This window comes from Canis aureus, chromosome 1 (genome assembly GCF_053574225.1).
Source record: "Canis aureus isolate CA01 chromosome 1, VMU_Caureus_v.1.0, whole genome shotgun sequence".
NCBI classification, from domain to species: Eukaryota; Metazoa; Chordata; class Mammalia; order Carnivora; family Canidae; genus Canis; species Canis aureus.
In genome coordinates, this window is record NC_135611.1 from 55,963,063 (window position 1) to 55,987,262 (window position 24,200).

The window sequence follows — 24,200 nt, forward strand, 5'->3', positions numbered from 1 at the left end:
GTTTGCATTTCTAAAGCCAGTTTCAAATTGTGAAATTCCTGTCCTCAGACTACTGTTGATAGACTTTTTCTGCCTGAATTTGAACTAGTCAATGAGATGATCATTATCGAAACCGGTCTTTTAAACTTCAGATGTAGCCTTACTTAGTATGTGATTGGGGAATCTTAAAGTTTTTAGGAAAGAACTGTAGTAATGAATGCTTTAATTTGTAAAAACCTACTTTCAGAAGCCAATTTACTCCGTTTTAGTACAGTTATGTCTTTTTTTTTGTACATTTTTAAAGTTTTGACTTTTATTTTTTATGGTTTCTGTTGGTCTTTACTGTCTCTTTCATCCCGTTAAACCCGGGGATAGACACTCCTCTTAACGTACCCTTAAGTAGTCAGACACATGGTGTCCTGAAAAGACCTTAAGAAGTCCTTCGCGTCTAGGCCTTCCCAAGAGATCCGTGTGTTCCTGTGTCTATTGTCCCGTCTCTTCCTAAAAGCCCTAGGGGTCCCGTCCCTTACTGCGCCAGCGCTCAGAACGTAGAACTGGCCCCTTCGGGCATGCGCCTCAGGGCCAGGAATGAACATGTAATTGGGAAGTAACCAAATGTCGTACCTTCATGTCGTACCTTCATAGTAGTGTTTTGATTTTTTTGAACTATCATGATTGTTTACAAGTTTCTTTCTCTCGTTCTGCTTGATTTCCCTCCGTCTGTTTTTCTCCAGGAAGTAGACCAGGTTGATCAGGTAGGACGTGCTGCTGGGAACTGGTCCTGGCTGTGTCGGCTTAGCTGAGTTTCTCGCGCTGCTTCCATGTCAAAACACAATACCCCAGCAAGTGGACTGGACGGTTCATAACACTCATTCAGCAACTGAAACATTGCAGTACTAAATCCTTCCTTGACTGTGCAACCTTTACCAGCATTTCATAATTTCTGCTTCATGCACTTGAGTGTGGATATGAAATGACGAAAGTTCTGTTTCTCCTCTCTTGTTTATCCTTGGTTCCTATTCTTTGGATCTCATCTGAAGTTGCCTGGCCTGCACATGTGGTCGGGAGATGATGCGATAGATCAGTACTTGATACCGAGTTGCTCGGCGTCCGAGCCAGCGGCCCGCGTATCAGGGTGGCTGTGGGTAACCGTGGATAGACGCGTGTGTACTTCACAGATTACCAGATAATGCACGATCTCCAATTGGGCGTCGGAGGGTTTGGGATCTCTGTTTTCTACACTGATGCCATACGTGGTGGCTGACTGGATCCATGTGTCCATACATGAATCCTAAGAAGATGTTGTCAGTTCCATTGCTGTGAACGTATCCAAATTCCTTTGCAAATATCTGGTATCTGTGGTAAATACCCTGGTGACAGTGGGAAGGCACTGGTCTATCTCCAGCAGCTTTTCAAGAGCATTCCTTTTTTATTTGCATTCTTTTTGTTTGTCTTGGGGTTGCTTATGGGAATGTGTTCTGTCTACAGAAACAGAAGAATATTGCAGGGGCCCTTGCCTTCTGGATGGCCAATGCATCTGAGCTGCTCAACTTCATTAAGCAGGACCGAGATCTTAGTCGAATCACACTGGACGCCCAGGACGTTTTAGCACACTTGGTTCAGATGGCGTTTAAGTAAGGATCACGTTCTTGGAGATTATTCTGTAGAGATTTTCTTTAAAGGTTTTTATTTACCCTGATCGAAGATGAGTACCAAGAAGCATGACTATTTGCCAAATGGGTTGATTTAACAAATTGAATTTATTGAGCCGTGTTTCAAGAATCCTGAGAGTAAGACTGTTGTATTGTAAATGGAAAATATTTCTAAATAGTATGAACTATTTCACTCATGATGTCATGTCTGCTGATAGCGGTGCGTCTTGCTGACGTTATTAAAAGTGCTTACGTATTTTCAGATATCTGGTTCATTGTCTTCAATCAGAACTGAATAATTACATGCCAGCCTTCCTGGATGACCCCGAGGAGAACAGCCTACAGAGACCAAAAATAGGTCAGGAGGCTCTTTTTCTCCTCCTACTCTCCCTCTCTCCTCACCCTCTCTCTCCACTCTCCTTCTTCCCTCCTTCCTGTTTAACTTCATTTTAATATTTAATATGCATAAGGAGGAGATATTTTCAAAATAAATGAGATAACCTATTGGATTGGGCATTCTTTAATAAATAGTAACTACCATCTGTTTTGTTTTAAGAATAGCTCTGGTTCTGGTGTGTTGTCATGCCTTTTCGGAAAATCTCCTGGGGCGAGCTGCGCTATGCGTAGTTCACTCCTGTGTGTGGTTTCAGACCTCACCACTGTCTCCTGTCTGGAGAGACTGGGATCTCAGGAGTGACTGAGTAGGCCTGACCATAACTGCCGTTTTCTGAATTCACCATTCGTTCAAAAGACTCTTGCTTTCATCCCGCGTCTCTGAACAGATGATGTTTTGCACACGCTCACGGGAGCCATGTCTTTGCTGCGGCGCTGCAGAGTCAATGCTGCCCTGACCATCCAGCTCTTCTCTCAGCTCTTCCACTTTATCAACATGTGGCTCTTCAACAGATTGGTGACCGACCCTGAGTCGGGACTGTGCTCCCACTACTGGGGGGCGATTATTCGCCAGCAGCTAGGACACGTGGAAGCTTGGGCAGAGAAGCAGGGGCTGGAGCTGGCAGCGGACTGTCACCTCAGCAGGATCGTGCAGGTGGGCTCTGCCGATTCTCCCCTCCCCACGGTTCATGGGCTTTGTCACCAGTGCCTCTCACCCTGTCGTGGGTCAGAATGTGGGTTCATCAGGAGAACATCAGTTACCCCCTCTGGGGTTTCCCACGTGTATGGGGAAGGAAATGATGGTATGTTGGTATCCCTGGTCGCCGTGACCGATCACCAACTCAAGGTTAAACGACAGACACTGTCTCACGGTTCAGGAAGCCAGAAGGCCAAGGCCAAAGTGGAAGGGGGGTTCTCTGCCTCTATTTTCACAGGGCAGTCTCCCTGTGCGCACGTGTCTCCCCACACATCCACTGTTTATACAGTACAAGTCCTGTTAGACCTGCTGTCCTTGCTTCCGTCAGGACCCTTTCTGCAAAGGTCACATTCTGGGGTACACGGGGTTAGGGCTTCAGTGTATGAATTTTAGGGAACACAGTTCAACCATAACAAGTGGTAAGCAGTAGAATAAATATCCTGAGACCAGTGGGTGTATTTTGTGAATCTCCATACTGGATGGGTGGATTCCAGTTTCAAACTGGATAATAATTTGTTCTTTAGCCTACAGAGCCAGGTGACCCACAAAGCAGAAACCTGTAGGGGATGCACAGAAGAGAAAGGGCAAAGCACTCAGCGGTCCTCACATCCCAGAGGACGGGAGCAGGAGATGGAGAAGGGGGCGAGGAGTGTCACACCTGCATGCTAAGAGCTTGGCCAGTTCTCCGGGTGTCCCTACGGAGCCCTGGACTAGAGATGGGTTTTACAATCAAGGAAGTGATGGTCAGAAGCCTCAAAAGTTACTGCGGGTTTTTGTGATTATTATTATAGTATATAATTTTGTGGGGTTTTTTTCAGTTTCTTAATCTCTTTTAAAGTTAGTAGAAGGAGGGCACTTCCTCCTCCTTGGATCGCATTAGCTGGCTGTAAAAAGTCATTCCAACGAAACTTTCCTTAGACCCCAGTAATTGGTGATCGAATGGCCTTGTAAATGTTTACAGTTACTGAGAGAATTCTTTTAAATGATTTATGAACATAAGTAATTGAATTTTATTTACATTTTATGTTTTTAGTAAAATATAAGTACGTATATATTTTAATAGAATTAAGAGGCCATCTGTAAACCTTTACTAGACAGCGGGTTTTCAGTTCAATTCCATGTGAATGGAAGTGTGTTTCCCTAAAAAAGATTCTGGATTTCAAAATCAAATGAGCAAGTTATTACAGTTTTAAGTGTTACATTAAGGGGAATGCTTATAAAACACTTTTGAATCATATCTCCTGTTATTCTTTTAAACAGGCAACCACTTTGCTTACAATGGATAAATACGCACCTGATGACATTCCAAATATAAACAGTACCTGCTTTAAGTTAAATTCACTGCAACTTCAAGCCTTGTTACAGAATTACCACTGTGCACCTGATGAGCCTTTTATTCCCACGGTGAGTGAATGTGAATGACAGCACATTAGCCACACAGTGTGAGACATGTTTGCATAGGGAAATTTAATTTAAAAAAGCAGTTGGGGGGGAGAGCATTTATAATAATTACTTTATTTCTTTAATAAAGTTACTTAATCATCTTGTAAGATCGTATTTTGTTGGTATTTGAGTTAGGGTTTAGTACAAGAAGTAGAAAATACACAAGCATTTTAAATAGAAAAGGATTGAATTCAGGGAATTAGGTTCTTGGAAAATCATTGGAAGGACTGGGGGAGAGGAAGTTAAGAAGTTACCCTGGTGCGACTTGAGAGTCAGAGGCCCAAGAGCTCTTGCTACAGCCATAGGCATCCTTGTATTGCAGGCATGGAGTGTCCCCTCACATCCACTTCACGTCCTCTTATGCTGCCAACAGCATGCTGCGCAGCAAGAGGGCCTCTCCAACCCACGCAGAGGCATCAGACTGCTAGGAATCAAGGTTTGGCATTCATGCCTCTCAAGGGGAGGAGTAGAGGGTGAGCAGCCTGCCCACAATGTGTACTACAGCTTCTATTCACAGAGTGAGAAAGGCTGCAAGCACTTGTCACAGGGGGATAAAAGCTGCTCTAGGCAGGAGCCCTGATAAGGGAAGATCATCAGGGGGATGGGGCAGCTTCTAGTATTAACTTTATGCCAACAAAGGTGGTGTACAGAGTCACCCAGGATCAGAAATCCGCAAACGCTGACCGACACAACAGTGTATCTATCGATGGTCCTGTCACAGTGGCGCCGAGGGGTGAATTTGCACTGCAGATGAAATGCACTGCGCCATCTGCACAAAAGTTAGATACAGAGAGATGCAATCGGCTTCCATCAGTGTGGGTTTCAAGAGCAGGCACGTGGGATCTGTGGCGGTAGAGGCCCAGGAAGCTGACCTTAGGATGAGAGACAGGGTAGTGAGGGGCTGCTTCTCCCCCATGAGGCTGCCGTTCCTGGAACTGCTGGGGAGAGTTGAGGTGCTGTGTTCACATCATCAGGCTGTACAGGTCAGGTTGGTGAATTTTCCCCTGGATTGGCTGAGAATAGATTCTTTTGTCCTGATTGTTTTACATTTAACGTTGTGTGAGCTTTTTCTGTCATTAAAAATTTACAAAAATAGGATTATTAGCAACTAGATGTTAAAAAATTGCACAGGAAAAAAAGGACTACCATTCAAAAGGTAAAACCATTTTGTTGTGACTGAATAATTTCTCTTTTAAGGCTGAAGAGGACTTGAGATTAATTATTACTCTCTCGGTTTGTATGTTAACAGTATGTACTTCTCTGATCCATTGATTTGCAAGCTGGTTTTAAACATACTGAGAAATGTGTTCCCCCTCTGTGGCCCTTGCGTGCGTGTGTGGCCTCACTGCACACGAGGAAGTCTGTGTGCCAGTCAGATAGCGTGTTTATGATGTCAGTGTACTCTTGTACTCTGACCAGGACCTGATAGAGAATGTGGTGGCTGTGGCTGAAAACACGGCTGACGAGCTGGCGCGCAGTGATGGCCGGGAGGTGCAGCTGGAAGAGGACCCCGATCTGCAGTTGCCTTTTCTTTTGCCAGAAGACGGCTATTCTTGTGATGTTGTCAGGAACATTCCAAATGGTTTACAAGAATTTTTAGACCCTTTGTGCCAGAGAGGTGAGTATCATTTACTGTACGTAGAGTCTACGCTATGACCCGGGTTGAAGTGAGCATTTTAGCAGTTCTGTGTGTTTGTGGGGCAGTGTGCTTGGGTCGAGCCCACACCGTGTGCTTCTGGAGAAAGCAGTGTTCCAGGATCTGGACATAAGCGTGTGACGGGGAGGCGGGGGCAGTCAGATATCCAGCCACAAAGTTCTTGTGGATGTGCTGTGACCCTTCCATGGGTACTTGCTGCGCTTACCAGCTGTCACAGCCACAGTTCTGCCCAGGCTCATAGGAGTTGCTCCCCACTTTGTTCTTTGGGAGCCTGGTGGCTTGGCTCATCTGCTAGAACTGTATTGTCACCGTGTGTTGCTACCAGCAGAGCTGTCAGGAGGATCAGACCGTCTTAGTTCCAACCCCCACTCTGACTCCTGTGACATGCCATCTACAAAATGGGCAGGTGGATAGCGTGTACCTCCTGGGATCATTGTGAGGCTCGGGCATGCAGCCTATGGAGCCCTTACACCTCTGGCACAGAGCTGGTCTCTGAGTCGGCACTGCTGCCACTGTCACCTACTGCATGCTTGTGGGCCAGACTCCAGCTCATCGTGTCTAAGGGCAGCCAGCTTTCTCTGGTTTGATCCTGTGTCTCTTTACATATTACTGTTGGCTATGTGTTGATAAAAATGTCACACTTCTAGGGTGCCCAGGGGTGCTCAGTTGGTTAAGCATCCGGTTCTTGGTTTTGGCTCAGGTTGTGCTCTCAGGTAGTGGGATGAGCCCTATGTCAGGCTCTGCACTCAGTGGGGAATCTGCTTGAGATTCTCTCTCTCTCTCTCTCTCTCTCATCTCTGTCATTCCCCTCCACATACAACACTTCCATCTGAAGCGTAAACTTTTAAATTAGACCACATTTCAGTCCCAGTCTGCTACTTGTTTGTAACGTTGAGCTCAGATGAATAGAAAAATAGATTCAAAATTCAGGAGTTAGTTTAAACAAAAATAATAATTGCAAAGTTAAGGTTTTGTGTTCGTCTATATAAATTTAGTCAGCGTGATTTTTAATTTCAATGGTTATTGCACATGCTACAATAAAGAGATTTCTTCAGAATTCTCATTTTATGAAGGCTGCTCCTCATAATGAAAGGATCAGGTGTTTGGATGTCTACTAGCAGGTGTGGCCGCAGCCCTGCCAGGAATGCTGCCTCTTGTGAGCAGTCAGTGCTGTCCTCAGAGTGGGCCAGGACTCCTGTCAGGGCCACCCTCCATCCCAGCAGAGTGTGTCTCCTGCTGCCCCACCAACGCACTGAGCCCGGGGATATGGGTCGCCGTGTGGGTTCCACTTAACACACCCCCAGACCCGCTGCCATCAGCCATGTGTTCCCAGCACCTCACACACCCATGGATGGGCTACTGCAGCAGCACTCCCTGGCCCCCGAGGTCCCAGGTGGCAGGTGCCCAAGGCTGCGCCCCGCTGCTGGCTCTCCTGCCCCCGCTCGGCCCCTCGCCCCCAGGATGCAGACAGGCTGGCAGCCTCATCCCGCTGCTCCATGTGCCCCCTAGCATTCATCTCCTTAAGTCCCCATCATGTAGCCCTTTGTCTGCAAGACCTCCGCCTCCTCCTGACGCTTAAGCCACTTGTCCCACAAGTGATTCTGTGTTCTTTGAGGATGTTTTTGTGACATCACTTGAAGTGCACATCTGTGCCTTCTCTGGGGTTGAGCTGGAGTCCTGGCAGGCGGGCGGGCTTCTCCTCAGCACCTATCATGGGGCTGCTGGGCATCGAGTGCTCAGCGGCGGCACTTTTTGCTTATGGCTTATGCACGAGCACACGGGAAGGCTCACTTACTGGCATTTTTCAGATACGTGTGTGTGATTTGTGGTGTGTACACAGCTGTCGGTTTTGTGATGTGTGCCATAGCAGAGATGCTTGCCAGATGGGAAGAGTGAGCTCTTGCCTTGGCAGTGGAGTTTGCTTCAGGACTTCCCCTGAGGCTCCCCTGGATGATTGATTTCAGGACATAGGTGATATTTCATCATGATCTTGGCGTCCCCACCTTATTCCATATGTGTCAGGTGATAGCACAGCCTATTACAGAGATGCCTTTACAAGACTTACAAAGAACTCGGTGTTTTCTTTTATGACATCAGTGTTTTTAATTCTTCACGCTCAATTCTTTGTAAGCCAAATAAAGAACTACTATGTGCTCTCGGTTTATATTCCTTTTGTTTTGTCCTATAACATGATTGTGTGAGAGGAGGCTATAAAACCAGCACAGACTCATCTGATGCATTCCTTCAGCTAAGAAAGCAGAAAATGTCTGCTTCGTGTGGGATCAAGCCTCATTGTGGAACCCTGACATCTGAAAAAAAAATTATAGAAAGTGTTCATTTCAAAATTGTGGTAATTACAATTCCCTCAAGCAGGGGAAAGAGAAGTTGTAGGTTATGTTTTAATGAAAATGGATTGAAACAATGATTTAAAAAAAAAAAAGATAAGTTTATATCTTTAACTGTACTCTTGTGACATCTCCATTTTCCCTTACTGCAAAGAAAACCTTATAGGTGCCCCAAAATAATGGGCGAGCTTTCCTTATTGGTAGAATCTGAGAGTGCAGGAGTGGCAGGTGGCGTCATCTGGGGCTCTCCCAGCCCCGGGTCCGCAGGCCGTGCCGAGGCGGTGCGGAGTCGGGCACGCAGTGTGCTCCTTGTAAATGGTAGCTTCTAGTAATAGTGAGACTCTTTGGAGAAGATTTAAGAATTGTGCAAGGCCTATGAGATAGGACTTTGTCAGGAAATTTCTGAGTAACATAGAATAAGATCTGACTACATGAATAACCTATTTTTAATTGAAAAGCTTAGGTTTTGTAAAGATGTCATTTGTTCGTGATGGGAATATCAAAAGATACTCCTTAAAACATTATACAGTGATTCTAAAATTTGTGAGAAATGTAAGTGACTAAGTAAGGAAATCTGGACAGAGTCACAAGAAGGAGTCCATCCTGCAGGGCAGATGCTATCTTCCTGGAAACCATGGAGCTGAGTGTGCTGTGGGACGGTGCACGGCCGTGTGTACTCGTGTTGTTGCCGGTCCCCGTTGTGGAAAGCATCCTGGGTGTTGTTGAGGAAAGCCTGGGCCGCAGGAGAGGACTCACAGTGTGATTCCGTAATTTCTCATAGAAGTAAGGAAGAATGTGCTGTGGAACAAAAAAGGAGGGAAGACCAATTTCCCTTTTCACTTGGTGTTGAATTCCATTGGACCCAAACAAACAGTGATTGTGTCTGATAGTTCAGTTTTCAGAGGGAGTAAGGGTTGTATAGAAAGGAGGGCACAGGTCATCATGAGGTAGTGAGCAGTTGATATGTGATGTTGCTTCCCTTCTTGAAGATGATGTAGCTGACATGCTTTTCAGTTTCATCATTTGCTTGTTTTCTCCTTAGGATTTTGCAGGTTAATCCCTCATGCACGTTCACCAGGTACTTGGACAATATATTTTGAGGGTGCAGATTACGAGAGCCATCTTCTGCGTGAGAACACGGAGCTGGCAAGTATTGTGAGGGTGATGGGTGGAACACAGACCTGTGTTTCTTACGATTTGAAAATGTAATGCAAACCCATTCCTTGATTATAGTGAGCATTGTTGTGATAAGTATATTTTAAAATCATCTTTAAATACCAATTTTATTTTTAAAAATCTGAAACCATAATTTACATATATATTTTTTCCAGGCCATATATATATACTTGTGTCCATAAATAAATGGGATTTTTAAAAAATAAAGCATATTTCTACCCACAGCTATACCAGCCTTAATGTTAATAGATATTTTGAAGAAAATATGAATGAAATAATCTTACGAATTTTATCAGAAAATGTTTTTCATTGGTAGAAATATTTTCTCCTTATAGCTGGTTCTACCTTTTTTTTAATTGTATCATGTCGCTGATATTTTGTATCTTTATTTTTAATTTTTATTTATTTATTTATTTATTTTTATTTTTTATTTATTTTTTATTTTTTTTAATTTTGTATCTTTTGAAAGAGTAGTCAGTCTCAGTGTTTGCTAGCTTCACACATTTTATGGAAGATTCTGCTTTGCTCTCTGTGGAGAGTTTTAAACAACAAAGAATGTTTTCTGGTGCCCTAGAATGTGACGGCACACACAATTGTCTTGTACTGCATATACTGGCATATTTCTCATTAACATATCAGTCAAGAAAAAAAAAACAAATGAAATTTTTCCTTTTTGAACTTCATTGTTGAGTTCATCTAAATATCTTTCTATAATTGCCATTTTCATTTTTGAACCCACTTAAGGGTTCAGAGGAGCAAACCCATGTGCCAGTACTTCTTTCAAGGTTCCTGTGGGTTGGGGGTCAGTGCATTATGTGTGATTCAATGTGGCCATTTATTCACTGGTCCACTGATTCCCAGTAGGGGTGGAATATCTGGTGTGCCTAGGCCAAGATGCAGAGATTGTGGTGTGTGTATGGAAACAGCCGTAAATCTGCTAAAGCTTCGGAGACTTCCTAGTACCACCCTAAAATACTAATCAGTAGTCAGAGCTGTGTGTCTCTATTACATATCTAATTTCTGAGAAAACATAGATTATGCAAATATTATACTTAATGTAAAATCATGTAGTGTGTATTTTTTATATCAAATTCCAAATAATTATTAGTCATGACTTAGTAGCCTGCTTTAGATTGGAGGCTGTATACTGTCCACCTCTAGCAGCTGAGTTGGCTGACAGCCACTGTTCCACCAAAGAGCTGATTGCATGTGGCCACTGACACAGGATGTGCCCCTCATATCTTCTCTCAACCTCACTAGCGATTTCCCAAGTGGTAGCAGTTCCCAACTCCCAGATTTTATAGGACAGTGAGTACCTTCTTGGGTGGGATCACAGGTTCTTCATTTTCTTCATGTAATCAGAGATTCCTTGGGAGCTTTCAGGTCTTAATCTAAAAGAAAAAAAAAATTGGAATGTCATCTAATCTTACTTATTTCCTTAAAATGTTCTCTCACTGACCTTAGTTCTAGATTAACAACCCACACATATAATTACCACCTGTTGGCCATGTGCCTTCATACATGTGTATTTGATTAATTAAACTATCCCTTAACGTGTATGACTGGTAATTCTTTTCTGTTGTTTTGTTCATTCTTTGTGTGAGGAGTGACATGTGTATAACATGTAACTTTGTGGACAGTTTATTTGTTTATGGATCAGTTCAAGAACCAGCTTCTCACTGATTCGAGTAGAACTGCCCACATCATGGGATTGTCGCAGTTGGGTTGTCTAACATCCAGCAACTCTTGCATTTTCCTAAGAGACAGAGATGTTGGATCATCTTGGTTACAACTGTCTTTTGCTGACCTCCCCATAGATGGTATAAAAGGAGTTTAAATTTCTTATTTAAACAACTAGTAATTTATTTTGAAAGGTAATAAAGTAAGATTTTAATTTTATTTTTGTGGTTGATTTTTCTAACCTGATGGTAATGGAAGTGTAGTTTTGTATTAAGTTCTCCAAATAATATTTAGATAGCATTTATGACTAGTTTCACCTTCACAGCTTTTGAGTTTAGTATTGATACTTCCTCTGCTGGGTTAATCCATGAGCAGTATCTGTACAACTTGTTCTTCTTTACTGTTCAGTTGCCTGTTCCCCCATGGTCTGTGCCATTTACCACAGTGAGTGTGATCAGCAGGTCAACTTATGAGTTGTCTAACTTAGATATACTTCATTTCAGCCATAAAGTAAACGTTTGTTTTCATCCTTCAGGCTCAGCCTCTGAGGAAAGAACCTGAAATAATCACTGTGACTCTTAAGAAGCAAAATGGGATGGGCCTTAGCATCGTTGCAGCAAAGGTAGGATGCAATTGGTGACGTGAGGGCTGTCACACTGCATTCCTGAATGTTGAGCAGCATTGGGCCAGAGCTGAGTGCGCAGGAGCCCCTCGCTGCCCATGGACAGGTGGTGCGTGCAGTTGTGTTTGTGGGGGAGGGGGTGTCACACGAATGTATCTAGGTGCTCAGGCTCACATAACTGCATGATGGCATCTGCTCTGGAAATGGGAGCTGCAGGGAGTGTAACTTTGATTTCTGGCCGATGGTGCTCCTGAGAAGTGAGCAGAGTCAGAATGTGATGGGGCACGACAGGCATGGGAGAAAGGAGATTCCTGAGTTTGAAACAGGAGTGAGGTCTCGCACATGGTCAGAGGTGGGACATTAGACACACTTCTCAAGTATTCCTGCACATGGGCATCACTGGGCATGTGTCACCCAGGCAGACTGTGGCTCCCTGTCCGGGTGGTCTCTTCCAAGGGGCCTGGAGAGCACATCCTTCAACTGGGCTGCACATGGGCTCTTTGTGGGGGGATTGTGAACCAAGTGCACCCCAGCTATCCTTAGTGTAAGTCCTTGGGAACAAGCAGGGATGGCATAAAGCAGGGCTGTGCTGAGGGCTGTCTGCATAATTTTAAGCCTGTCTTGCGAGGCAGGAGTGGACTGAGGGATGTGGTGCTCTGGTGATTCTGGAGCTCATGATCGAGAGGTGAGGGGTTTGTACTGTATATTGACACCACAGAGAAATAACAGGGACTTGATGGAGGGACATTTCAGGAAGCTGTGTCTGCAAAGGGCGTGGTGTGTAGGTTGAATTGAAGAACCTGAGACCACAGGTGTGATTCCAGCTGAACTCAGCTGGCCGAGGTGAGCCTTTGTAGGTGTGGATGGAAGGGGGTTGCCTAGCATGGGGTCACCCAAGATGGGCCAGAAGAGGGTAGGTCCAGAGCCTGGTAGTACAGCTCATAGTCCAGAGTCCCTTACATCGTTAAGGGTCATGCACATGGGCCGTATTTTCAGACTGTCCTAATTTAATAATTCACAACTCAAAACATTTGGAAATATGAATGGAAAGGTATTAGACATGGACTATTTTCTGTTTACCATTTGAATCAGATGCTCATTTTTAGGGAAAAAAAATACCCGGATGATACATTACCTGGCTGCACTAAGATATACAGGAAAGCTCTAATGTGCATGTTTTCTGGTGGGTGTGTATACATATACACATTTTCTTTCCAATACTCGTTGGAATATTAAGTACTAACCTCTGGGGTGGCAGGGCCACCATTTATTAGCACCTCCATCTTTTCTAGCTTAAAAAGTTATGCTCTCTCTTAGTAAAGAACTACCTATTTTCTGAAGATTCAAGTCTGATTTACGTAAGCGTCTTTGATCCTTTCCCTAGCACCTGGTGATGTGTAAAGGACAGGCGTGTACCCAGTGAGGCCCACATGAGCACCCCTGCCCTCCCCTTAGGCCTCTGTTCTTGCCAGGCAGCCAGGTATCAGTGGGCGGTTAGAACCAGGAGTTGGGCTGAAGTCACAGTCACGCCTTGATTCCCATACGTGTGCCCGTGGGTGAGCAGGGGAGGGAAGGCACTGGCCAAAGGCCTCTGGTCTCCCCCAGGACTGCTTCCTGCTAAGGGTCTAATGACAGGCAGTGGGGAGAGTCCACTTACTGCCAGGTGGCATCCCTCCATCTTCCTATAGACCGGGGCAGGAGAAGGAGTGAGAAAGCAGTGAGTGAGTGTGGAGGACAGGACCTCAACTGAGGCCTATGAGGAGGTCTCTGCGTGGCGGTGCTCAGCCAGGACCAGTGATGACAGCTGGTCTAGGGGCCTTCTCCCCTGCCCCCACCCTGTGCTGGCCACAGAGCTGTGCTCGTGTCCTCTCGACCAGCTCTTCACCCCCACCTCTGCTGACTGTATTCTGTTCGTATATGCTTTCCTACAGGGAAGTTTGGAGAAGACCCTGTTCTTTCTGTAATGAGGAGGAAGTATTTTGTTATAAAAATGGAAATGACTCTGAAATCCTTGCTATCACAGAAGTGTTTGTAACTTGTGGTCAGAAATCATGGTAGCACGGTGGTGACTGACTGCTCTTAGCCTCATGTAAGTTGGGAACACGGAGGATTTAGTTTCAGGCTACATGGTGGTCTTAAGAGGAGGTCTTTGTTGTTTCATTAATACTAGAATAAACTCAGTGTGAAAGTAGTAGCTAATTGTTAGGGTGAGATTTATTCTAAGAGAGTACTGAATGCCTGTTGTGTGAAAATAGAGTATAATTTTCACTTTTTAGCCTTTCAGTCTCCAGGTTTCTTTTGGTGTACTGACATGTTAAAAAAAGATATTTGAAGAAAAAACTGGAAAATACCAGTTTTAGTATTTGTAATTTGGATGTAGGATGATACAGTTGGGACTTCATGGGGAATAGGAACAACACAGGGAGTTAGAAATTGTAAAGATCACCTTTTTACCACCTGAGGCTGGTGTGGAGAGCACGGCTCCTATCACATCCGCGGCAGACTAGCCGATGCCTGATTCTTGAAAAAAAGTGTGCTCTCCTTCCCGCCCCGTTCTGCGTGGCTCCTGCCACAGGCCTCCCCTCAGAGTCGAGAACCCGAGGCAGGGAGCACCTGGGGTGTCTCCGCCCTCATCTCACACCCACCCCTTGCTCTCGCCCTCTTTTTCTCTTGCTCTCCTGTGCACACGTGCTCTCCCCTCTCGCTCTCTGTCTCTCTCTCTCTCTCTCTTTCACGGGCGCTCTCCCTCTTTCTCTCGTACTCTCTCTCTCTGCCTTTCACAGCAGGCCCCGTGAGGGTAAGCTGGGAAGGTAGCGTTCTCGCCAACATCTCTGGGATTTCCACACACTTATTGTTTCTGGTCTTTTTAAATGCTTTCCACTGGGAAAGTATAAAGTTAGACTAGAAAAAAAAAAGTAATGATACACATTTCTTGAAGAGATTCCAGATTTGATGTTAAGATGGTTAATTTATCAGTTTATCCAGTAGATTTAATACAACTTGAGTGTATACTTGGCTCTTGTGCCCTTTCTCCCACTGAGAACATCTTTATCAGTAAATACCCTGATCACTTGAGGGGTGAGGCAAAGAACATCCCAATGAGTGAATGACATCAAGAGGTCATTATTTATTCAGGGATACGTGTTGGATGTCTAAACGCCTCAGGAGAAGGGAGATCAGTGAAGGCCTTCCTGAGGAAATGCCTTTTAGGCTGAAACTTCAAGGGTGCCTGCGTGTTAGCCAGGTGGAGGATGGTGGGCAGAGAATTTCAGAAGAGGAGCGCCAGGCGAAGGCACAGCCAGGTATCTGGAGCACAGGAAGCATGGCAGAGGTGCATCTGGGATAGAGAGCATGAGGCCCTGTCACCCATAGCAGCGTTGGCATACTTTGCCTACAAGGGGCTGGGTGGCAAGTATTCTCTGCTTTATGGGCCGTGGGGCCTCTGCTGCGGCCACGAGCTTGTGTGGCCTCAGCGGGAACACAGCCGTAGGGCAGTGGCCAGTGAGGGCATTTGGCTGTGTCCCAGAGGAACTTAGAGTCCCTGACATCTTGACGGGGTTGTGCATTTACTATAGGTCGGGGAGTAGCCATTGGAGGGGTTCACATAGTGTAAGGGGATCAGAGTGAGGTTTTGAAAGCTTATTGTTCGTCTTTTGAGCCTGCAAGTTTGAGGGGCTCAGAAGCACCAACAGAAGGACCAATAGTAATTAAGCTATTAGGTCCCAGTGGAAGGTAGTAGAAGCTCGGCCTGGGAAGTGGCAGCAGAGATGGGCAGTCCACTGGCTGGAGGCAGGTAGAGCACGTTCACTGGGGTCAGGCACTTTGTCTTGTTCACTGCTAAGGATTAACAGTTTCTGATGCATCGTAGGTGCTAATACATATTCATTGAATAGTAATTTTCCATGCAAACGATGAATTGGCTGTAGTGGGTGACAGAGAAACAGTAGAATGTACCAGGTTTCTGTCTTCAGCTGTTGAGCATGTGGAAGTGGCTTCCACGAAAGCAGGGCTGGGGGCAGGGGAGAGATTTGGGCAACAAGAAAGTCAAGTGTTCAGTTTTGAACATGCTGCATTTGAGATCTGGGATGCCTGTGGAGCCAGGCAAGTGGATATGTTGTGCAGCAGACAGTTGAGTATATGGGTATGGAAGTCAGGGAGTGAGAGCCAGAGATGCTCAGAGAAAGGAACTCACAGAATATGGTCTAGAATATGGTCAGAACTGGACAGTGTGCCACTTTAAGAATGAATAGGGTGTCGGTGCCTATTCTTGAAATGAGACCCGAATCTTGCAGTTCCCTTGTATATCCTCTTGCTTCACATAACCTGTTTTTCCCCAATTTCTTTGTAATGTCTTTGGAATTAGGAAAGGAATGTTCAGCAATAAAAGAAGTCCTTTAATTTATACACTTTTGCTAAAAAACTACACCGTAGCTGATACATAGTGTGGGTCTGCATAAATTATAACAATAGAACAGATTTATTTTGGAGATTTCAAGAATATATGTGAAGCACAAGGCAGGCCAGTGCCAGGGCGAAGGGTTGGGAAGGGTTTCAGCACAACTGGGAGACTGGGAGTTGTCCCTTCCGTCCTGCCCTGGCACAGCTCAGGTCCTTCGGCAGTCTGATGCCATGGGATGCCTGAGCTCCGGGCAGATCTTGCGTGTACGCCGCACGGTGCTGTCATCTTGTTCCCTGATTGCTGCTGGAGCCTGGATGCCCCACCAGCTGGCTTTACCCTCAGTAACGCTTACTTGTGTCTGTGTATTTTGTTTTCTCTTTAAGCTGTTGTGGTCTTTGTATCTGGCCCAGTCTTTTTTTGATTCTTTTTTTCCTAATTAGTGTGTGGCTAGCTGCTGTGAGCCTGGACGATGTTTTGATGTTAAGCTCCCTGACGCCCCTTCCACATTGCGGTTCAGTTTTATGAAATCCAGATGATTTGGAACAGTATGTGTGTGCAGTTTACTTCTTTAAAACATTGCTTTTGGGGAAGTTTTAGTATGCTCCTTCTTACTCATCTGTGGGACAATATGATGCTTCCTGTTTAATTTGGATTTTTAAAATACAAACAATTCCCTCTTTATTTTTCTAGCTCTTTTTAAAGTTTAATAAAGTACAAAATGAACAAAAATCAGAGCTGACTGGTTACGTAAGAGCTTGAATGTGGCACTGGCTCCAGTCCGTGCTGATAAATGCCATACAGTGTCCCGACGTCCAGCTCAGACTTGTGCCGACCCGGGTCCTGAAAGACCAGCTGTGTGGGTTGCTGTTGAGAACCAGGGAAGCACACAGTTGTTTTTTCCTCAGTTGGAGAAGTTGCTGTAGTCCTGAGATCAGAATGTGGTTCTCTGTTGTCGGAAGAACAGGATCGGTGGTGAGTTTCTTTAGGGTGTCTTTGTGGATGTGGATGTTCTTATGCAAACTCTGAGCTGTGATCCTTCCAAGAATGCTGCTGCTTCCATTAGAACTTGTTTAAACCTGCCAATAATTAACTTGCTCATGAGGCAACCATTTACTGTAGCTTGTGATTCCACACCCAGAAGTTTGTTGCTATATTTTAATGTTGCACATTCTTTAAGTTCATAAAAAATAAAAAGTTCCTATACCCTTTTTGCACAAGGAAGAACCCCATAAATTTTCTCCTGCTGATCACAGTGTGGTGAAAATTGCTTGAAATAATACCGACTGCCGTTGTATAACTTACTGAGAGTAAGTGGTGTAACTTCTCGTGGGCACTTTGGGTGGCTTTTACTGTCTCTGAAACCCATTTTTGCTAAAAGTGAATCTAAAAATGATCATTTTAAAGGTACTTAGGATATATTATCATGTTATTTAAAAATGAATAGTTGAGTAGGATCTTAAAAATGTGTTAGTCTGTTCTTTTGGACTCTGCTGATTTTAAGTTTTTAAATCTTAATTAGCTTTAAACACAAAAAAGATTCACGTGCCTTACAAAAGAGATGGTGCAAACAGTGTTTATTAACCTAATATATTCTCACTGTTTGAAAAGTAAAATCTGGACGTGAACTACAATTAAGTCCCTTGAAGAATTTGAGACTTTCATTTTTAATTTTCTTTAATGTCCTTATTGTGACCACCACATGGGAAAGACCTAGTCGGAAAGATGAAGTCAGGAGCTTCCTGGTTCCTTTTTAAAATCATTTTCAAAGTATCCAGTGCGACTGCATTTCTTCCATGGAAGTGCCAGAAATAATTTTCCATTAAGTGGAATGAACTAACTAGTGCCCTCCATGGCTGTTCATGAATTTGGAAATGACGTTTTATATTTTCATTCTAAAAGCAAAATAGCACCCCGGGTTTCAGAAATCAATCAATCAATCAATCAATCAAAATAGCGAATTATATAAAAGAATAATTTTTTACCTTCTTATACTAATGGTCTAAGTGCTAATTTCTTGGATTGATGGGATTATTGAGTTTTGTTACAGCACTGACGTAACGTAATAGGAACATGAAGTGTTAATACTCCCACATGGTGGGACTCTTGGTAAGAAGTGATCTTTCTGTGGCTTGCTGGATACAGGGAATAATCACTGGTGGAGCGCCGGGTCTGAGGAAGGTTCAGACTGCCTCAGCCTCCCCTGCCCACTCTCAGCGGGCCGGGGAGTCAGGACACACCCCTGCAGAGGCCAGTCCCCGCATGAGCAGTGCTTCTACAGAAGCCAGGAGCTCGCCTGCATTGGTCTCACTCCTTTCACACCCAGAAGCACTGTGAGAAACTTGGGAAAGCCCTGCTCTCCACACACATACCACGTGTTGTGTGCAGTTTCTGGGGATCCACGGGCCTCCTACAGCCTCTCCAAGGGACCCAACTTAAGAATCCCTCCCCCCCACCATTCAGGTCATTTCCTTTGTTTTATAAAGAGGGAAACGATAGATGTGATGTGTTCGTCTTGTGTGTGATGCTCAAGGGACGTGAACAGGGCTGGACCTGAGGCCTGGCTCACAGGAGCCACGTGGGGACTCGCGGATGGCACTGCACCTGTCAGGGAGCACCTGGTGTGAACTTTTGGTGTCTTTGAGGGTAGAATGTGTATCAAGAATGAGTTTTATTTCAGAATTAAGGTAACTCCTACGAAGAAGAGAGCTTTGCAGTGTTTTTAAAACCCTTGTCTGAATTTTGATAGTTTATGAATGAGAACTTGTCTGGTGAGAAGTAAAGCAGCTTTCCGACACTGAGAGGAGCACGTGGCAGAGTGTTGTACCAACAGCCTGATGAGTTTTCAATACTGCTGAGCTCTGAAGTCCCCCAGGCCACTATTGTTCTGGAACCTTCAGTAAAGGGCCCGGACTGTGTCTCCAGCCCTGGGAACAATAGGCTTGACTCTGTGCCTGCATATCTTCCTTCCTCCTGCCGCTGCCTTTTTTTTTTTTTTTTTTTTCTGGATTGTGTTTAATGATGTTTTCATGCTGTTCGTCATCTCTCCTCCCCCACACACTCAGTGTGCCACGGAGCGTGGGAGGTGGAGGTTCCTCCTGACAGAGTTTCTGTGCCCGAGGTGAGCGGACCTCACCCTCCGGCTTCCCGCAGGTGCAGGAGCAGGCACCCAGACCAGCTGTCCATCCGTCTGTCCGGAGCCTCCTGGCCCCTGCAGCCGGTTGTCGCCCGGGCGCACGGCTCGTGTCTCGAGAGTCCTGGGCAGAGTCGGGCGCCTGGCAACCGGGGCCTCTCTGCCTCCATCGGTGCAGCCGGGAGCCTGTTTCGGTAACTTACTGCCAGCCTTCCTCTGCCCCTTTCCCCAAGTAAAGCCTGGGATGCTCCCACTAACCCGTCCCCCGCTGCCCTGTCCTCCTCTTGCGCAGTAACGCCACCTCCCTCCTAACCCCTTCTTTCCCTTTTCAAGGAGAGAGAAGCAAACTCAAGATGCGCTTTAACCTTAAATGCTGAGATCACACATGTAGTGATCTCTGTTACTCCGTTTTCATTGCTTTTCTAAGGACTGAGGATCTGGCTCTCTGCTTTTTTTTGTCCAGCCTGGCTGGTGCACCTCGGTCACCACCGACCACTCTCTAGGAGTCTGGAGTGACTTTGGAGAGGGCAGGCACCACACAGCAGCCCAGGCACCGTACCACCATATTCTTCCCCCAGGTGTCTTCAGAAAGGAAAATGTGTTTTTGACATTTAAAACTTCACTTCTCATTAGTTTAATTAAATTCTAAAATTGTATTTAGTGTAATTCATAATCCCTGATGCCTTTGGAATATATACCTGCTTTTCAGGAGCCCCTTTTTAGAAGGGAATTTGAGGGGCACCTGGGTGGCCCAGTTGGTTAAGTGTCTGCCTTAGGCTCAGGTGATGATCTCGGGGTCCTGGAATGGAGCCCAACATTGGGCTCCCTGCTCAGTGGGGCACCTGCTTCCCCCTCTCCCTCTGCCCCTCACCCTGCTGTGCACTCACTCACTTGTTCTCTCTCTCTCTCTCTCTCTCCAATTAATAAATAAGATCTTTTTTAAAAATTAAAAAATAAAAGAGAAGTTGATTTTAAAGGGGTAATGGATAATTCTAGATGATCCAGCTTATTAATCTTTTAATTTTACAAATAAAAGACTAAAAATACAGTAATATCTTCAGATGCCAGTTTAGGTAGCTTTAAACAAGTAATCCTTAAAGTTATTTAGCTTTTATGTTTTAATGATTGTGGTTACTCCTCCCATGGTTGGAAACCAGGGTGCATAACGTTATATATTATATTGTGGTAAAATCTGTTTTTTACCCGGTTATCTGCCTAATTGTAAATTTATTGCTAGTACCTGTGCTTACTAATAACATATAGTATAAAAAGTCTATAGTTTTGGAGTAGTAGTGTTGTCCAATAGAATGTGTGCCCCACCAAGGTAACTTTAAATACTGTATTAGCTAAATTAAAAAAAAATTAGTAATGTTTTATTTTATACAATGTATCTGAAATGTTATAATTCCAACATGTAGTAAATGCAAGTAATTAATGAGATATTTCAGGTCCTTTATTCCATAAAAAAGCTTTTATATCTGGGTATAATTTGTACTTAACACATTTCAGTTTGGACGAGCCACATTTCAGCCACATATTCAGTATAGCTACATGTGGCTTATGGCTGCTGTATCTGACAGCAGTTTTATAGTGTCTAATACCATTCCACCAACATTTGAAAAGCTGTTTCTTTATATTTCCGTAATTGGCTTCAGTTAATGTTTATATTGCTCATATTTACATTATTTTACTGACAGATGTGTTACATTGGTACTTAGCAGCAAAACACTCCTGGACCCATTCTCCTGTCTTACTTAGAAAAGAAGTGGACTTAGGGTGCTTCAGGGACTCTGTCCCAGGGTGAAGCATCTGCCTTCAGCTCAGGTCATGATGTCTGGATCCTGGGACCTCGAGTCCCCCATCGGGCTCCCTGCTGCCCTCTGCTTGGTGTCTGTCTGTCTCTCTCTCCCCCTTCCTCAAATAAGTAAATAAAATCTAAAAAAAAAAAAAAAAAAAAGAATGGATTTGCCGTACAAATGCAGTTTTTCTAGGCTAGGTTAGTGTGTGCATTATTATTCAGAAATAAGACATAAGTGATTAAATGTTGCTAAAATTTTGTTTTATACAGTTTTTATCATAGTGTATAATATTCTTATTTTTATTCAGATGAAGTGGGGCAGGTAGTGAGAGCTCTGTAATGTTAAGGAGTTCTTGTAGGTTGACAAATGGTAAGTTTGCCTGGGTGCTCACAAGAGCCGACCTGGCCCCAATTGGAGCGACAGTTAGCAAGGGCAAAGCAGCACCTCCATGCCCTTCTGTCCAGCCTATCAAGGTGGACATTCCAGACCAGGGCTGCTGTGGCCAGATGGAGATAGTGGGTCCCTTAGAGTCTGTCAGAGAGGTGTGCTATTTTGGGTTGAAAGTAACTACCCATATTGTGTGTGTGTGTGTGTGTGTGTGTGTGTGTGTGTAGTTAGAAATTCCTTAGACTTCTTTGATTTCTGAGTATCTGTCTGTAATTTTGTTTTTCTAAAATAATTACCAGTAGAACTGGTCATTTCTCTGTGTAACAATTGTACTTGCAGTTTTTTATGGCCGGTTTATGCCTGTGCAAATGAAGTTGCAAATGAAGTATAGATGGGATTCAAATAAGCAGAGGTGGGAAGGGACCAGAGTGGAAGGGGCGAAGGGAGTTCCAGTGGAGTAGGTCACTAAAGAGAATGTGTTTACAGAAAGGTAAAAGGTTAGCAGGATGGCAACCTGTTTATAGAAATTTAAGCAGTGAATCTTTTAGATAAAGAATATTTCTAGGTAAGTAGTGCAAGGTTGACACTACACTAGAAGGATTCAAATATCAATGAAAGCTTGGATACTTCTTTAGAATATTCTAGATCTACATTCTTCACTGGTATATCATATATATATATAAAATGTATTTCATCATTCACCATCAGTGACCTAATTAAAGTCCATTGTATGACCAACCTTAAAAGGATCTTTTAGAAGCCTATTGGGTGTTTGGAATTGAGTTCTCTAATCATTGTCTTGTAATTCCTAAGACAAAGACCTCCTTTTCTGACTAGGAAGTGCATGGATAAATTGAACTTGGAATTAAAGATGTGATTGTAGCTTAGAACATAGATAAATTCCATCATGTGAGAAGATAGTAGCATCTCTTAAATGCTGTGCCTTTCTCATCATCCATACCTGACAGTAATGGATTGGAGTGCTTCTTCCAAAACAATACATGTAGTGCTATAGTCAGAAATCCTGAGGGTTCCCAACTTTATAAACTAGGGAAGTTTCAGTGTTACCAGTGTTTGTTACCAGTTCAGTGTGTGATGGCTGCATCTGCTGCTTCCTAACCCACTAATACTAACGTGTCCATTCAGTAAGTTTCTGGACTGTCTCATGGTAGGTTTGAGAGTAGAGAGTTGACCATGTAGGAGGAACAGAGAAGGCAGCGACCAGGGAATGGAACTGGGGGGAGAGCCGCCCATACTATCACACAGTTGGAACACAGGACAGAGCAACCATCTGGGGCATAGAGGTGAGGAAGAGCTTCTATTGTGCGGATGTTGGGAAGGTCTATGGCTTGGTGAATGGTGGCTGGTGAGCCCAGGAATTGAATGACAAAAGCATTTTGGCAGACGCATTGCATCAGACATTTTGTGTGGAAAGTACAACATAAACAAGGGCCAGAACACGGAAACAGGATGGAATGGGGTCATGGGAAGGACGATCTGGATCGGGCCCTGTGTATCATGAGAGGGGCTCAGAGGGTGTGGTGCTTGGGGAGGCCGGCAGGATAGCCACAAGGAGTGCTTGCCAGGACTGTTGTGAGATTTACACTGGAAATTTGAAGGTGTGACGATTATGATGCTGTCCAGTGTCTACACTACATCATCAGTTGTACTTGAATATGTAAACTTAGACTTTGTAAACATCACATTGCATGAAGGATATGAAACTGCCTATCTAAAGGTGCTACAGGGTTTCGGGATATTCACATATTGTTTGCCATTCATATGGAGTTTCCCATATGTAAGTATGTATTAGTTCTCTAAAATGTAAAGTGGTCGTGGGATATGGGGCCTGGTGGCTCCCTTCGGGGGTGTGATTCCTCCTCTAAACGAGGAGGCTAAAAGCATAAAGGGACATCGCAGCGAAGCTACTATTCATGGTGAGGGTAGAACCATCCCCCTCTTCCCAGAGTGAGAATTGTGATACAGAAGCTAACCGATGGGCAAAAGAGAGTGTGAGAGCAGGGCCTTGGTGTAGGGAGAAGCAAAACTGTATTTTTGTCTTTTTCTTTTATCATTCTATTTTGTTATTTTAGAAAGAAAAAGAGTTCTCTTACAGTTTGTCTAAATGTTATTTTTTCCATTATTAATAGTAATCTTTTCTTATAAAGAATATCAGGAAGGGAGAGGTCTTGGTTTATTATTTTAGAATGTATATATTTGGTATTTAATTTTTTATTTCACTGTTACTAAAAGTATTATTATTAGTGGTAAACATTTTTCTTTTCAAATATGGTAGTAATTGAGTATCTTCTGATAAGGACAATTTTTATAATCTGTACTGCATCCTGAAGATGTCAGTGCCCACCATCGACACTGAAACTGTATCCTGAGACGCCACGAGCATTGCTTCTCCCTAGCCCGATGGAGAACTCTGGAAACAGGTGGCTATGGTCTTAGAGTCTTTGAGGAAACAATCTGGCCTCAGGTGTTAGGTGTAAGGAAATACCATGTACCATTTACAGAAAAGGAAAAGGGGGATTTTCAGTGCCCCAGTCAAAATTATTAGGTACAGAGAAGACTGCTCCGGAATGTAAGCTTTGTGAGGGCAGGGGGCATTTGTCTCGTTCATGGATGTACGTACAGGGCTTAGGACAGTGTAAGGAGGCATTCAGTGACTATTTGTTTAGTGAGTGAGATTGTCATTTAAACATCTGAGTTGTTGGGGGTGCCTGGGGTCTCAGTGGTTGAGCATCTGCCTTCATTCAGCTCAGATCATGATCCCAGGATCCTGGGATCAAGTTCCACGTCAGGGTCTCTGCTCAGTGGGAAGCCTGTGTTTCC

General features: G+C 44.2%; 1 protein-coding gene across 20 annotated transcripts in view; it reads left to right on the forward strand.

The window, feature by feature from the left end:
• The window catches only part of AFDN (afadin, adherens junction formation factor), a 137,618-nt gene that overhangs the window by 86,187 nt on the left and 27,231 nt on the right, over window positions 1-24,200 (forward strand). For 14 of the 20 annotated variants that reach the window (XM_077899742.1, XM_077899756.1, XM_077899746.1 and 11 more), the window contains 8 exons: window positions 714-734; window positions 1,468-1,613; window positions 1,895-1,989; window positions 2,414-2,679; window positions 3,982-4,125; window positions 5,584-5,782; window positions 9,209-9,312; window positions 11,558-11,644. In XM_077899742.1, the coding sequence (XP_077755868.1) occupies window positions 714-734; window positions 1,468-1,613; window positions 1,895-1,989; window positions 2,414-2,679; window positions 3,982-4,125; window positions 5,584-5,782; window positions 9,209-9,312; window positions 11,558-11,644 (1,062 nt within the window). The remainder of the gene's footprint in view (window positions 1-713; window positions 735-1,467; window positions 1,614-1,894; window positions 1,990-2,413; window positions 2,680-3,981; window positions 4,126-5,583; window positions 5,783-9,208; window positions 9,313-11,557; window positions 11,645-24,200) is intronic. The other 6 variants (XM_077899778.1, XM_077899825.1, XM_077899814.1 and 3 more) reach the window with 1 other exon arrangement.